The sequence below is a fragment of the Triturus cristatus genome, chromosome 1_2 (assembly GCF_964204655.1).
Source record: "Triturus cristatus chromosome 1_2, aTriCri1.1, whole genome shotgun sequence".
In the NCBI taxonomy this organism is placed as follows: Eukaryota; Metazoa; Chordata; class Amphibia; order Caudata; family Salamandridae; genus Triturus; species Triturus cristatus.
Window position 1 is genome coordinate 1101181851 of NC_140580.1, and position 14051 is coordinate 1101195901.

Below are 14051 nucleotides of genomic sequence, written 5' to 3' on the forward strand. Positions count from 1 at the left end.
TTACTTTGTGGTACTTGGGATAGAATACTGGATAGGATTCTTACCCAGACCCTCATACTCTCTTCGATCTGTTTAAGCTCCCATTCATGATCAGCATCTGGTCCCCTCAGAAAGATCAGAGCAGCCAGAGCATCAGAGCGTCGATTCTGTTGCAGGAGAAACCGAGGTGTTTCAGGCATCACAAACATGGCCAACAGCATCATGAATGGAGTGAAGCAGCAGCACAAGGCGAGCCACCGCCAGGCAAAGACCATCCCTGCGGCAGCATGGAAATAATGATTAATGGTCAACATGTAAAACCTAATCAAACTAATTGATTATCATCAGGACTAAGCTAACCCCAGAAGGCTCTGCCCAGAAAGAAAATCCTCTTAACACTATTTAGGTCCTTGGTCTTCTTCATACATAAGCATATTTAACATTCCCCCAGCATTAACTCTCTAGATGACTCTGTAAAGAACTTATCTGCAGAGGAACCTCCATAATAGGATGTTAGGACCAAGTGCCTTTTCAAGGTGAGTATGGGATATTTCAGCTTGAACCTTTGTGAATGATACCCTTACATTTCTACCCAGCATTATAGATGTGTCCACCTGTGGCTTCCTGGGGCCATTTGCACATAGATTCTTCCTTAATTTCTCTTGTATATCAAAGCTGGCTAAGTATATTTTTCTCAGTTGCTATGGTATTTTCACAGAAGATTTGTTCTTGTAACACTATAGCACTGTAGATAATTATGTCTCATATAATATCACTTATGAAGGAAACCAGCCAATACCTTTTTTCATACTTTTCATATTTAACGATAACCTTTGTGCAATATTACCTTCATTGTTTGAATTTAATTGCTCTTGCTTTTTGTTCTAAATTAACTGTTCGAAAATCAACTGTAGCAAAAAATTAGCAAAAAATAACTTTCGACTAGTTTAGATTCAAAAAATTAATTTCATCACAGATAGTCAGAATTTCTGAAATGAATGGGGCTATTACAGATGACATTTTTCAATACACTGTGAGTGTTTAAGAATAACATTTCAAACCTTGTTTATGTTAATATCTGTGCTATATTTTCTCCTGGATGCCACCTGGGTAGAAGGTGTTGGTTTTTATCAGCATGTGAATTGAGGTAGGTGGCCACATTTGACTACAGAATATGTTTAAATGCGATAGGAAATTGTGATTACTGGTTTATATTTAAATATAATTCACTTAAATCTAACATGCATACGTTTTATGAATGCTATCATTTTAGCTACTATTTAGAACCATTATTATTTTATTATTATTTATTATTATTATTATTTATATTTATATGGCGCACGAATCATCCCCAGGGGGATCTCTCGGCGCCTTTGGATGCAGACTTCAGAGACCCAAGCAACTCAGTTAAATAACCAGGTCTTTAGAGAGCTGCTGGCTTCTTTTCCTCGCAGCACACGTGAAGTCGCCAGCATATTTTGAGTGTTTTGCCGGTTAATATCGTATTTCTCTTAAAAAATACTATTCACTGATGTTTTTAGAATTTATGATGTGTGTTTAAACATTGGGGGCCATCGATTTTAATATTATTCCTGTAATCCTTGTGGGGCACATTTGTTGGTAGTTGTATCAAGGGTCTCTCCAGTCTACCACGGTCCATAATGACTGATTGTGTGGAGAGAGGAAACCCATAACGAGAAGGACACTAAGCGAGCGCCATCTTGGGAAGTTAGCGCTCTAGTGATCCACCGCTGAGTCATTTAAAAGCACGTTACTCTCGGGCACGCAGCGGAGCTGCTGGCTTCTTTTCCTCGCAGCACACGTGAAGTCGCCAGCATATTTTGAGTGTTTTGCCGGTTAATATCGTATTTCTCTTAGAAAATACTATTCACTGATGTTTTTAGAATTTATGATGTGTGTTTAAACATTGGGGGCCATCGATTTTAATATTATTCCTGTAATCCTTGTGGGGCACATTTGTTGGTAGTTGCATCAAGGGTCTCTCCGGTCCACCACGGTCCCTTATATGACCGATTGAGTGGAGAGAGGAAACCCATAACGAGAAGGACACTAAGCGGGCGCCGTCTTGGGAAGTTAGCACGCTAGTGATCCACCACTGAGTCATTTAAAGGCACGTTACTCGCGGGTGCGCAGTGGACGCGCGCAGCGGGCGCGCCGCTGGCACGCCAAAGGTGCGCATAAGGCAAGCCCGTCTGCACCCGTCCGCGCCTGGACGCCGCCAGCATTCTCGATAATATCTTTCATTTTCACCAATGGCACCGCAAACTTAATTTTAAACAAAAAGTACTTTCTATTTCAGTTTACTGTTAAATAGATTTTTAAAGATATGAAATTTAAAAAAGTGAAAATCAAAAAGAGAACCGTTCATTTGAAACAGATGCTGTACACCCACATTTTTCATCATCCTAACTGAAATAATCCAGAGCAGGAGCTACGTTTTCCTTTCACATAAATGTATAATTCTTTGAGGATGGGTGTATCTGTGGGGTCATTATCAATTGTTATTTAAGTCTCAAATATTTTTTTCATCCATGTTGTTAAAAAAGCATTGTCTGTTTTATATGCCATGTCTCACATCAAATGTCAAATGGAAAAAACTATCTTTTCACTTATATTATAAAATTAAGTACAAATGTGTATTCTGAGAAGTAAAAGAAATCTAGAACATTGGTGATCTTTTCTGAAACTCACATTTTGCTGTATGGTGGCAAGCCGAACTCGGACCCACACCCATACCCGGAAACATCAGAATAATCTTCAAAAGGCACCTGAACTTGACTGCACAAGTAAACGTCGTCACTGCTTCCAAACCCTGAACATGTTAAGGAATGTCTTCCAATGGCTCCCAAGTCACCAGCAAGTTGGATTATGGGAACTCCATCTACGCTGGGATCACCAAGAAACTCACTAGAAGACTACAAACCACCCAGAACTCGGCGGCCAGACTCATCCTCCACCTCTCACACAGATCTCACATTAGACCACACTTCAGGGAGCTCCCAATACACAAACATACTCATTTCATTCTCCTCACACACACAGTCAAAGTACTACACAACTCAGGCTCCACCTACCCGAACAGTTGCATCTCCTTCCACCAAGGCACCTCCACTCCAAGAGACTCTACTTGCACACATCCCACGCATACACAGACCCAGATCAGGAGGTGTTCTCTTAAATCGCTTCTAAAGCCTGAAACGACCTGCTACTCCACATCAGAGCCTCCTCCACTCTTCTTGAATTCTGCAAAAAGCTGAAGACCTGGGTATTCAGTCAACCAACCTACCAGAGACAGGGCTAGGCACACATACCTGCTCAACACTAGGATACCCTTGTGGCTGATAGTGCACATTAAAAATACACATAATATAACATGACACATAACATACAAACCTGCAGACAATTTTGAAGTAGGAGATTGACTCAGGTTAAGAAATAGGGTCTAGAAGTGAAGAAAATGAGAACTTTCACAAAAGAACAGGAAGCGCAAGTGGCATTCAATTAGATGTCTTCAGAGGATTGAAATGAGTGGAATTTCAACATGATATAAATAAGAATATTAAGCTAGTGGAGTTATAAAACATGAATTACAATGAAAAGTTACAAAGAGTTGGGTGTGAATAGTATGAAGAGAGTTTGAGTAAGATATATGGTAACAGAGAGGATAGGATTATTAATAATAATAATAATAATGGAATTTGTTAAAGCGCGAACAGCTACCTCAAACAGAGGTGTCCCGGCGCTAGAGCAAGACAGAAGTGCATGCAGCAAGAGACTCCTTTCGCTGGTCTAGTCCTACGATTCATAATGATGAAGGTAATAATGTTGAGGTGAAGACAACTGTGGTGGGGACAGAAAGAGACTGGGAGTTTGAGTGTGAATTTACAATTGAAGATTTGAGAGAGCCTACAAGAACTACAAATGAGATAGGCAGGAGCCACTCCTTATACTGAGCAGTAGAATGTTTATTACATGGTGAAACCAGAAACTAAATAGTAGGCAAGCAATAGCATGTTGTTGTCACTCCATGTAGGATTTTTGTGAAAGAAGTAATATTGAAAGAATTATCAAATACCTGCTGAATAGACGCAAAATATCCCCATCGCTAACATCATTTGGCTACATGAGACGAGAATTCTTTTTCTTCGTCTGTGTGATATTTCAGCTAGATAGACCTAAAAGTAAACAAGGAAGAGAAAAATAAGGTTTTACTCAAGTACTTTTTCTTCATATTGAACAAACTGACTTTTCAACTATTGAATTGCCCAGACTATTTTGAAAAATAGTTATGGGTGAACAAAGTGAACTTTTAAGGAAAATATAACAGACTGATAGAATAAAACAAAAACAAACATCTGGAAAACGGCAAACTATATGTAGGCCTGGGCAGAACAATGGGCAGAAAATATGCACGTCAAGCTGCTTGCACTGCAGTTTAGTGCCAGCAGGAACGCGAGCAGTGCTGAAAAATCAACACAAATGGCACCATGGGTGCACATGATCGCGCAGCCATTCAAGTTGATTTTGCTGCTGCTCGAGTAGAAAATCTACTTGAGTTGCAGCAAAGCTATTTGAGAAAAAGCCCTCTGACCGCGAACGTACAGATTAGAGAATCGCACAAGAGGATGCTAAATCTCACTCGCGCACTCATTTCTGAAGCCTTACAGGGAAAAAATCCACCGCGCAATTTGTAATTTACTGTGTATTAAATTACAAATATATTTTCAGGTAGCTGGTAATATCTTTTATGACACCCCATATCATGTTACACCTTTAGGGTGTGCTGAAGCACAATACCACCCCACATATACAAGATCCAACATCACAATGCAAGGGGTGTAATTGGTTAAAAAAGCAGGTTTTCTCGCTTTCTAGAGAGTCACCACATCAATGGAAGTTGCCACATATTATGATACAACATTATAAATCAATTGAAGTAAACTAAAGCAGGATCAATATGTATGGAAACATGGCATTCTCAATATCAATGTTTCAATAAAGCATTATAGTTGAACACGTGTCTCTAGGTGTTTCATTTACACTTATTAGAATGCTTTTGCAGTCGTAGGACCAGCTAAAAGGGGTAAGCCCAAGATTAAAAACTCTAGCTCCACGAGTGCTTTAGAATCCAGGCAAACTACTCCCATGGTCAGGTATTCAATGTCCTGGGAGAGGTAGGATTCGTTTTTTTAAAACCTTTTAGGGAAGCTGGTCTCACCTACATCCCACACAATTAGTGTGGAGCAGCAATGATGTACATTTTAGCATGCTCATGGGAAATCATGAGGCACTCCAGGCGTAGTAGTATGCATATTTAATGAGCAGCTTCTTGCTAGCTTAAGGCGGGAAGCTGTGACACCTTTATTACATTTCCATTGTTATCTATTTATTTATTTATTTATTCTCTTCTTTCCCTTGTTAATGTGTTTGCCTACTTGTTTTACTTCTTTCTTTCTTGCTTTCTTTCTCTAGTTTGCTTTCTTTCATTCATTGTTTCTTTCTCTTCAATTCCTTCTGTCTTTCTTTCTTCCGTTTCTTTTTTTCTTTCCTTTTTTCTTTTTTGCCTTCCTTCTTTGTTTTGTTCTTGCCCTTTTCCTTTCCTTCTTTCTTGCCTTCTTTCTCGCTTTCTTTCTTGCAGTCTTTCTTTTCTTTCTTTCTTATGTTTTCTTTCTTTCCTTCTGGCTTTCTTTCCTTTTTGCTTTTTTCTTTCTATCTTTCTTTCCTCCTTTCTTGCTTGCCATCTTTCCTTAGTTTCTTATTTCCTTCTTTCTTCTCTTCTTTCATTTGTTAATTGTTTTACCTACTCTCTTTCCTTCTTTCTTACTTTTTTTCTTTGTTTCTTGCTTTGTTTCCTGCTTAACTTTTCTTTCTTTTGTGGCTTCTTTCTACTTTTTGTTCCTTTCTTTTCTTTCTTTCTTTGTTTTTTCTTTCTCTCTCTGTCTCTCCCTCTCTCTGTCTTTCTTTTCTCTTCTTTCTTTGGTTTCTTTCTTTCCTTCTGGCTTCCTTTCTTTCTTGTTGTTTTCTTTCTTTCCGCTTTCTTTTGTTCTTGCCTTTTTCCTTGCTTTGTTTCTTACCTTCATGCTGTGTTTCTTTCCTGCAATCTTTCTTTCATTCTTCCTTTTAACTGTTTTACTTAATCGCTTTCTTGCTTTTATTTCTTGCCTGCTTTCTTTCTTGTTGCCTTTTTTCCATGCCTTCTTTCTCAAAGGCAAGAGGCATGCAGCCAATGTCAGACTGATTACCTTTTTTGGTCTGTGTTAGCCAAGACATTTTGACTTCATCAGTTAGTCTGTGGTTGATGTCATTCACATTTTTAGTCCACCCACTCCAGCATCCATAAAGTTGCAATTTGACTGCCCCCTTCAGCCATCGGCTGACATCACTACAAGTTATGGAATGCTGCCCTTTCACGAGGATGACACCCACACACAAAGTAAATCCCTTCGGTGACAGAGAGTACTATAGTAATGCGTGTTTTTTGAGTTTTTTTGAGACCCAACATTTTTTTTGCCTTCAGCCAATGATTGTTTTTAGATTAACAAGGGCCCGTCATATTCCCAAACAATAAAGTTTGCAAAACCATGACAAATCAAAACAAGAATTGCCAGAAGGCTGATGGCCAATTCCAGAGCTATTGGATTTTCCAATATTGGGACAAAAAGAGAACCCCTCCAACTGTCACATGTAAGGGGGTTAGGATACCTGACCAAAGGTAAACATTAGGTTTAAAAACTGCAGTGGAGAGACCATTTGAAGCATGAGCACCATAACTACGAATGGTGTTCAAGGCTCATTTATAAAAATTAGGAATGCAAACTTATTAAAGCTTTTGGTGGAGATAATGGCCAGCGGGTTATTATCCAAAACATAAAGGCTTCCTATATAACTGGCCGATTCCTTTAGGGGGATGCAGTTAACTCCTGACCTTTTGCCCTCACGTTTACTCAATTTACATATTTCCAAAATTGGTCTCTTTGCTTTTCAAACTTCAAACTATTGTAACCACCTTAATTCCTCCTCTTTGCGCTTCTCCTCCCAAATCTGTTTTCTGAAAGCAAGTCTTAATGATCTTATTGCCTTTATCAGAGATGTATTTTTATTATAAAATGTTTTGAAAATATGAGGCTGGTGAAACAGCTATAGCTGTCTCTAATCCACACCTAAAATAAATGACTCAGGGACCACAATTTGGTCAAATAGGGAGGTTTAGATTAAAAGCCATAGCTCCTAGTGCCCACTAGAACACATCTGCCATGGTGGTGGTTCTTGTGCCAGGGCTGAGTGGCATTCATCCCCAGGGAAATGCCACTATGTTGAGGGCCATGGCCAGAATTTGAAACTATGTTTATTACAAGCATAGTTAGGTAAAGTGATAAAGTTAGGATTAGCTATCAAGTTTCCTAGTTCCTTGGCTCAAATGGACATTGGCCTACATATTGTGTATGGTCAATCCAGTGAATTGCCCATATAGTATTGGGATTCTGTCAGTATTTTTATAGCACTCACTACCCGAACTGAGATTGCTTGTCAGCACTTGTACTGTCTTCAGACAAGGCAATGAAGGCGGTATAGTCTGAGAAAAGCTTTTTTTTTGGCAGGTGGTTACTAGGAAGCAATAGTGGTGTTGTTTACCAATCATTGTGACCCTAGTGCCTAATGCACTATTCCTTTCCAGTTGGATAACAGAGGTCCTAATTTTGTACTATTTTGTCTTTTTGTGGGACAGAGACCTATTCCAACGTAAACCTCTAACACTCCCATGTTGCAATAGTAATTTCGAGGCTTCTCTGTGTTGCTTGTAGAAATGAAACTAGTCTCACAGGTGACGCATATAACAGAAGTTGGTAAAGCATTTAGGTCTGGTTTTAATGTAATCTAACATATACATGACCACCATGTTAAATTGAGACATGTTAACTTTGCCAATATTCGTTTTCATGTATTGCTAATGCAAACAAATTGTTTCTTCACACTGGAGAGATTGCAAAGGTGCTCAAATTCAGAAGCATTCCATGTTCACTTAAGAGCATGTGTACTATTATTTCACGCAATACAGCGCAACATGCGAACTTATTGTGTTGCGTGAAAGAGAGATAGCAGAAATGCTCCTTATTTACAAAGATATTGAGTATTTTTGTTCTCTCCTTGCTCTGGCACACTGTGTGCTGCCAAGTGCCAATGCAAAGGTGCCTCTGTTACTGGGGGGGGGGGACTGTTTTTGTGCAGGATGCATCACGCGTAGTAAGAGGAAATAACGAGGTGAAAAAGATTGTCCTCCTTGTTTCACCATCCTCTGGGAGGTGTGTTGATTTGACACAATCCTAGGTTTACAAACCTTGGTAAATCTGGAATCGCATCAAGTCCACGGGTGGATGTACAGGATCGCCACCCAGCTTGAACTGTAATGTAAATCAGGCAAGAGGCTGCATTGTATTACATTTCTTTACAAAGCCATGCCAGGAGGCACAAATAGCCCATTGTGCGGCTTTGTACAACTTACTGAAGCCTTTGCGTTGTCCTTGCACCGCTTTGCGTAACACAAGGGCAGCACAAAGCCTTAGTAAATCTGGGCCTTAATATGCGCTATCATTGAACATCAGAGCACTGAACTCAAGCAAGTATTTTTAGATATCCACATAAAATAATTTTATGTACACTTAATTGGAATGGAAATCGATTAACCAATCAATCAACTAATAAATCAAAATAGTTTATTTCATTAAAAAGACCATAAAAACTTAAAACATGAAACTACTTTGTACACTGTGATTGTCTAAAATGGATCCTTCCCTCCAGGTCCTACACTGGGCATTGCCCCCTGTATTTGTGCTTGGGCCTCAGTGTTTGGTAAAGGTGATGGCTGATGGTTGCCCGAGAAGAGGGTCCGAACAATGGTGAACTGAACCTGTGGCAAGTACTCTGGAGAGGAGAGGAAGATGGATATGGATACCATAGCACTCACAGGTATTTAGGAGAAAGTATTTGAAGCAATTCCTGACACCTGAGAAGAAAGTTTTAGAGAGGACCTGGTCTGGCAGTTCGAGCTGGATTATTCCAACTGGAGCAGGGTCGAGACTGATTTGAATATGGTTGGGTCCGCAATTAGGGGGGTACGATCTGCAATAAATGATGAACTGGGAAGCAGACTCAAGTAATTGCCAGCTGCTGAGATTTATTCAAGCATCCCATCCATCACTTTTGTGTATACTTCAATACTCAGATTTGTGGAGTGCGGCTTATCGCTCATGAGGGTATCCAGCAGCTATCCATATGCATGGAGAGATTAAGCAATTTGCGCAGAATCACAGGATATTGAGCCGTCGCCGAGAGTTGAACTTTAATCCCCAGCTCCAAAGTCGGCAGCTCAGGCAGTTACACCACACCCTCTCCCTTAAGTTCTATAGGCAGCGTGGCTGGACTGGGAGAAGGATACACATAAACGACTCTGTGAGATGTTCTGCAGGGGTAAGAGTGCTATATTCATCCACAGTCATAGCAGACATTGTCCGAGCCAACTCTATCATTGTCTGCTATGGCTGGCAATGCACACATAAATAAATAAGAAACTCCATTTAAAATGATAGAAAAATTAAGCACTATCAAGAACTCTGTTCTGCATAGTATGTTGCAATAATTATTTTAATATATTTTACACCATAGAATGCATTACTTAACAATCAATCAATCAATAAAAGCTTTATTCGGAATGCACGGCAAAACCATAAAAGCAAAATATAAGTACACATCATTAAAAAATGAAAGTTTACACAATAAAGATATAGCACTCAGAATTCTAACAAACGGACTTTTTCTTAAAGACCATTAATTCTATTTGGGAATGTGTAAGTACAATGGTAGCGGAAAATGTCAAGTGCAAAATAGCAAAAAAAGGTGCATTTATAAATACCTATATGCATAGTTCATTTGAAGTTTCAAGTAAGAAAATAGTTTTAAAACGGATTTATATAGATTAGTTAAAATACTATTGGCAGTCATGGAATCAAGAGTTGCGATTATAAATTTGTTCGGTGCCTAATGCAGTATTTTAAAAAATTTGCGATATTGAAAGATATCAAGAGAGAGTCCAACAACAATTTGGCAGCTTGCCCGTATAACCTAAAGTAGGAACAAGGTGGCAACTTTATTCAAGGCATTCGAAACTGTAAAGCAGAAGGTGACTATCGCTGCTTTACCTGCTATAAAGCTGTAATGTAAACATCTGCATTATGCCAGGTAGTATGGAACTCATTGGGGCTGCCTGCAGCTGCCTGTAGCCAAACACTAATTAGAAAGGGTCACCCTGGTCTGATTTCCACATTCAATGGTGCACATTAGACTTCTGTATCGAAGCTCATGATAACCAAACATTAGTCTATGTTTAGGAAGTAGAGTACACAGATTGAATAGATGGTACTTACAGGAACAACAAGGTAAGCCACGCCCGTGGCCACTCCTGTCAGAAGTCGCCCGAAGCAGAGTACCCAGACAGTTGGGGATGCAATGATGACTGTGTAGCCGAATATAAAAGGCAGGGCGCAGATGACCAGACACATCTTTCGACCAATCAGATTGATGAGCCACATGCATAGCGATACTCCAATAATAGCTCCAATCGGGAGTATGGACTGCAATAAAAACAACAAGAGAACAAAGAGCACAACCGTATGCTTGGTTAGACTCATCTGCGACTACATCATGGTGTCCGTGATACTCAAAGAGAGAAGCTGTCCTTCAGCTGGTGCTCTGGTAGGGGACTTCATCAGGGTGAATGGCCTGCTTTAAGGGTTGGCTGGTGGACTTCCATTCCTCAAAGCGGCGGAGGTCATATCCTCCACCACCCAGGGAGGACTACCTACTGCCATCTAACGTAGGGTGGCCAACCATCCATACATTTCACGTACCGCCAGTAATTTGGGCCTCTTGTCCGTTGTCCGTGAGACATTCTTTCACGGATGCCTTTTGTCCGTAATTTCAGACATAGGAGCGAGCTGGCCCCTGTAGTGAGAGTTCTGTAACTCTCAGTGCAGGGCCAGCTTGTGCTCCTGCTGTGAATTCAATGGCCTGCAGAAGCCCCTCCCCAACCCAGCACAGACTGCTATTAGCGCATTATCATTCGGTATGTCGGCCTAATTATCACACACAGAATGATGATGGGCCTCTCCCTGCAGCGACAGGATAGCCTCAAAGGGCACCACGACCACCAAAGCCTACATGAACACCCTCGCTCCTCATCCCCCCCTCAGTGTCAGACTCTCAAGACTATAGTATGCTCTACAACATCAGCAACAACTGTGCTGACACCTGGAAGAGACAGAAATGCAAGCGAGGCGCAAAAATAGATGCTTAGTATCTGTTATCCATTTACACTCTGACCACACCCCAGCAGTACAAATGAGCACTATCAAGATGTCTGAACTAGCCTCCCTAATGGTGCAACTTGGGCATCCCAGCAGATCTGACAAGTGCAAGGACGCCCAGGCACTTGATATCAGTAGTGCCAAAAATCACCGCCCGGCAGCATATACTAAAGCAAGTGCACAGTCACACTGTTAAATGTTGCAGTGCAAAGGTGCATTTTATCAACATCAAAACAACTCAGAAATTGCAGAACTGCCCTAAAACAAAACAACAGTGACTACAAAAACTGCAGCTTAGAAAATATCCTGTCCAATAAGTGATTGAACTGGAGGCTGTATCTCAGTCGGTGGAGTTAGCAGAGTGGAGAGGGGAGGGGAGGGTGAAGTGGGGCTCAAGCTGCTTCCATCAGTCATATGAAATACCACAACAATACCAGCACAGTTGCTCAAAGCTGCATGCATACAGAGAAAACTGTGAAGTCCACAATTATCGCAACTTAATATGAACTTATTTTTACTTGTATTTATGTTGGTTGTCTATTTACGTACTTATATACTGTTGAGCGACCTCCTCTAATATGTCTGTAAAACGTACCTTTTGTCTCGAATTTTGGTACTGAATTTTGACATTCTGTCCAGAATTTTTTTGTCCTGGATTTGGACCATTTGTCCTAAATTTTTACACTCACCGTCCTGAATTTGTACTCATGCCAGTTGGTCAACCTAATCTAATGAGATAACCACTGACCCTGCAGTGATCTTCAAAGGAGCCACAGCTACAGAGGCACCTGTGGAGAAACAGAAAGTTTGGTGAGCAGCCGTCATGTTTCAAGTGGCCGCTCACAAAACTTTTTTCTTCTTCAAAAACAAACTCTCATGGGGTAGTTTGTTATTAAAATGAAAAACACTAATGACCCAGAAACCCTGGGAGTATTCTCCTTGAGTGAGGATGTCCTTAGTAGTTTTCTGTTTGGGACCACAAGATTTTCCAGAACATATAAAAAGACCCCATCAGATTGCCTAAATAGGGCGGATGGTCCGATGCGCCTGATCCCAAATCCATTAGGTCATTGGTGTTGGGCTTTAAAATGGCAGAGCCAGCAGAGGCACCAGAAACATGGCAGCCTACTCAAATCAAAATACAGCAGGGGACCATCAATTTGGTGCTCTGACACATTTGTTTCAGTTGTGTTCGAAGCAATGTGTTTATAGAAATTGGGACAGAGAAATTTGAGTTCGGTGTGACAGGGAAATTATGTGTTCCAGACATTTTGGGCACAAAGCCATTTGCTCAGATAACTTAAATAAACACATGAAAATTGCTTTAAATATGAGAACAAATTCACTTTTCAATTTGATAAAACATGAATTTACATTCTAAATTTTATCGGCTTTTTTCACATCATACGTTTTATTTCCATGGACCTCAAATGCTGGCAATTGGCTCTTTGGACTGAGGAAGTCTGCTAACCAGTGAGTCACTGCATGTGTTATATCACCAATCATGGGAAAAATGGCAGACCCTAATTAGCATATTTCAGTCAGATCAGTGACAAACACTCTGCAAATGGCATAAAAATAAATGTCTTATGGTCTTATACAACCATCTAAAAGAGTCAGAATAAAAGCATTTTTATATGTTTAAGGGAACCTTTAACAGTACATTTTTCAACAGTCTAGTTTGCCTTGAAACCAGCAAGGCCCAATTGCAAAATATTTAGAAGTGAGACCTGTAAAGTATGTTAACTTGCATGTTTTTTCAGTAACAGAGACAATGCATGTTATTTAGAGCATAGGACAGCATAGCTTTGCTATTGACAAAGTCCGCTCTATGCTTAAAATCACAAATGTGTAATTTGACTTATGAGCAACCTAGAAATATAATCTTCACATTTTACTTAATAGAGAAAATCTTATAGATTGACAAACTTAGCTTTTTAGTACAAAATGACGAAAACTGAATTCTGTAAACCTCATTAATTTCACCCTGAACCAGTTCCATCCCCGCAATATATGATATTGAGTTTTCTCCCTCCCCAAATTCTGGCTAGAATATATCAAGCTCTGTTATTAAGTCTTCTGCTTGAAAGGTAATGCCCATATAGGTGCAGCAGCAGTACTATGGGTTCACCCCAAGCAAGAGAAGGGAAAAATTACTCTGCCAAGGACACCAACAGGTGTCAGAGAAATGTGAGAAGAGCGTGGAAACCGGATTCAACTGTTCCATACACACACTAGCAGGACCTTCTAGGGTTGCATGCACATGTTACAGACAGAATACAGTTCAAGAATGAAGCAGATATTCCCACAGATTTACTGGCTCCACCAAGGAAAGAACAATAGGCAGAAGGCCAGATGAGTATTTATTTGCAGTGGTGGAGGAGTGAGGCTGGCACCTTATTTTACTAAGTAAGTGCAGGGCTGGGCTTGATGAACCCAAACAAATAAGTCTTTAACCATCTTGAATGTCAATATGAAGAGTGCATTCTGGGAAGGTTTTGGCCATGAGGCAGACAGAGGAAGAGTTGAGAAGTTAGGGAGGTTGCAGCAATGGAACTTTTCAGGGAAAGGCTTAGGGGCTTCCACCAGCCACTGCTGTGTGACCTCTATAACTTGCCCCCTCCTCCACCCTGGAAATTGGAGCATGGCTGGAAGTTGGAGAAGGCAGTAGCACCACTATAACATGCTTTAACT

The 14051-nt window shown here is 40.4% G+C and overlaps 1 protein-coding gene across 1 annotated transcript in view; it reads right to left on the reverse strand.

Annotated features, from left to right (window-relative positions):
* LOC146868746 (solute carrier family 2, facilitated glucose transporter member 8-like) overlaps positions 1 to 14051 on the reverse strand; it is a 74316-nt gene that overhangs the window by 40221 nt on the left and 20044 nt on the right. The window contains exons 4-6 of the mRNA XM_085624156.1: positions 10419 to 10625; positions 4076 to 4175; positions 45 to 256 (exon numbers count right to left, since the gene is read on the reverse strand). Of these exons, the coding sequence (XP_085480282.1) occupies positions 45 to 256; positions 4076 to 4175; positions 10419 to 10625 (519 nt within the window). The remainder of the gene's footprint in view (positions 1 to 44; positions 257 to 4075; positions 4176 to 10418; positions 10626 to 14051) is intronic.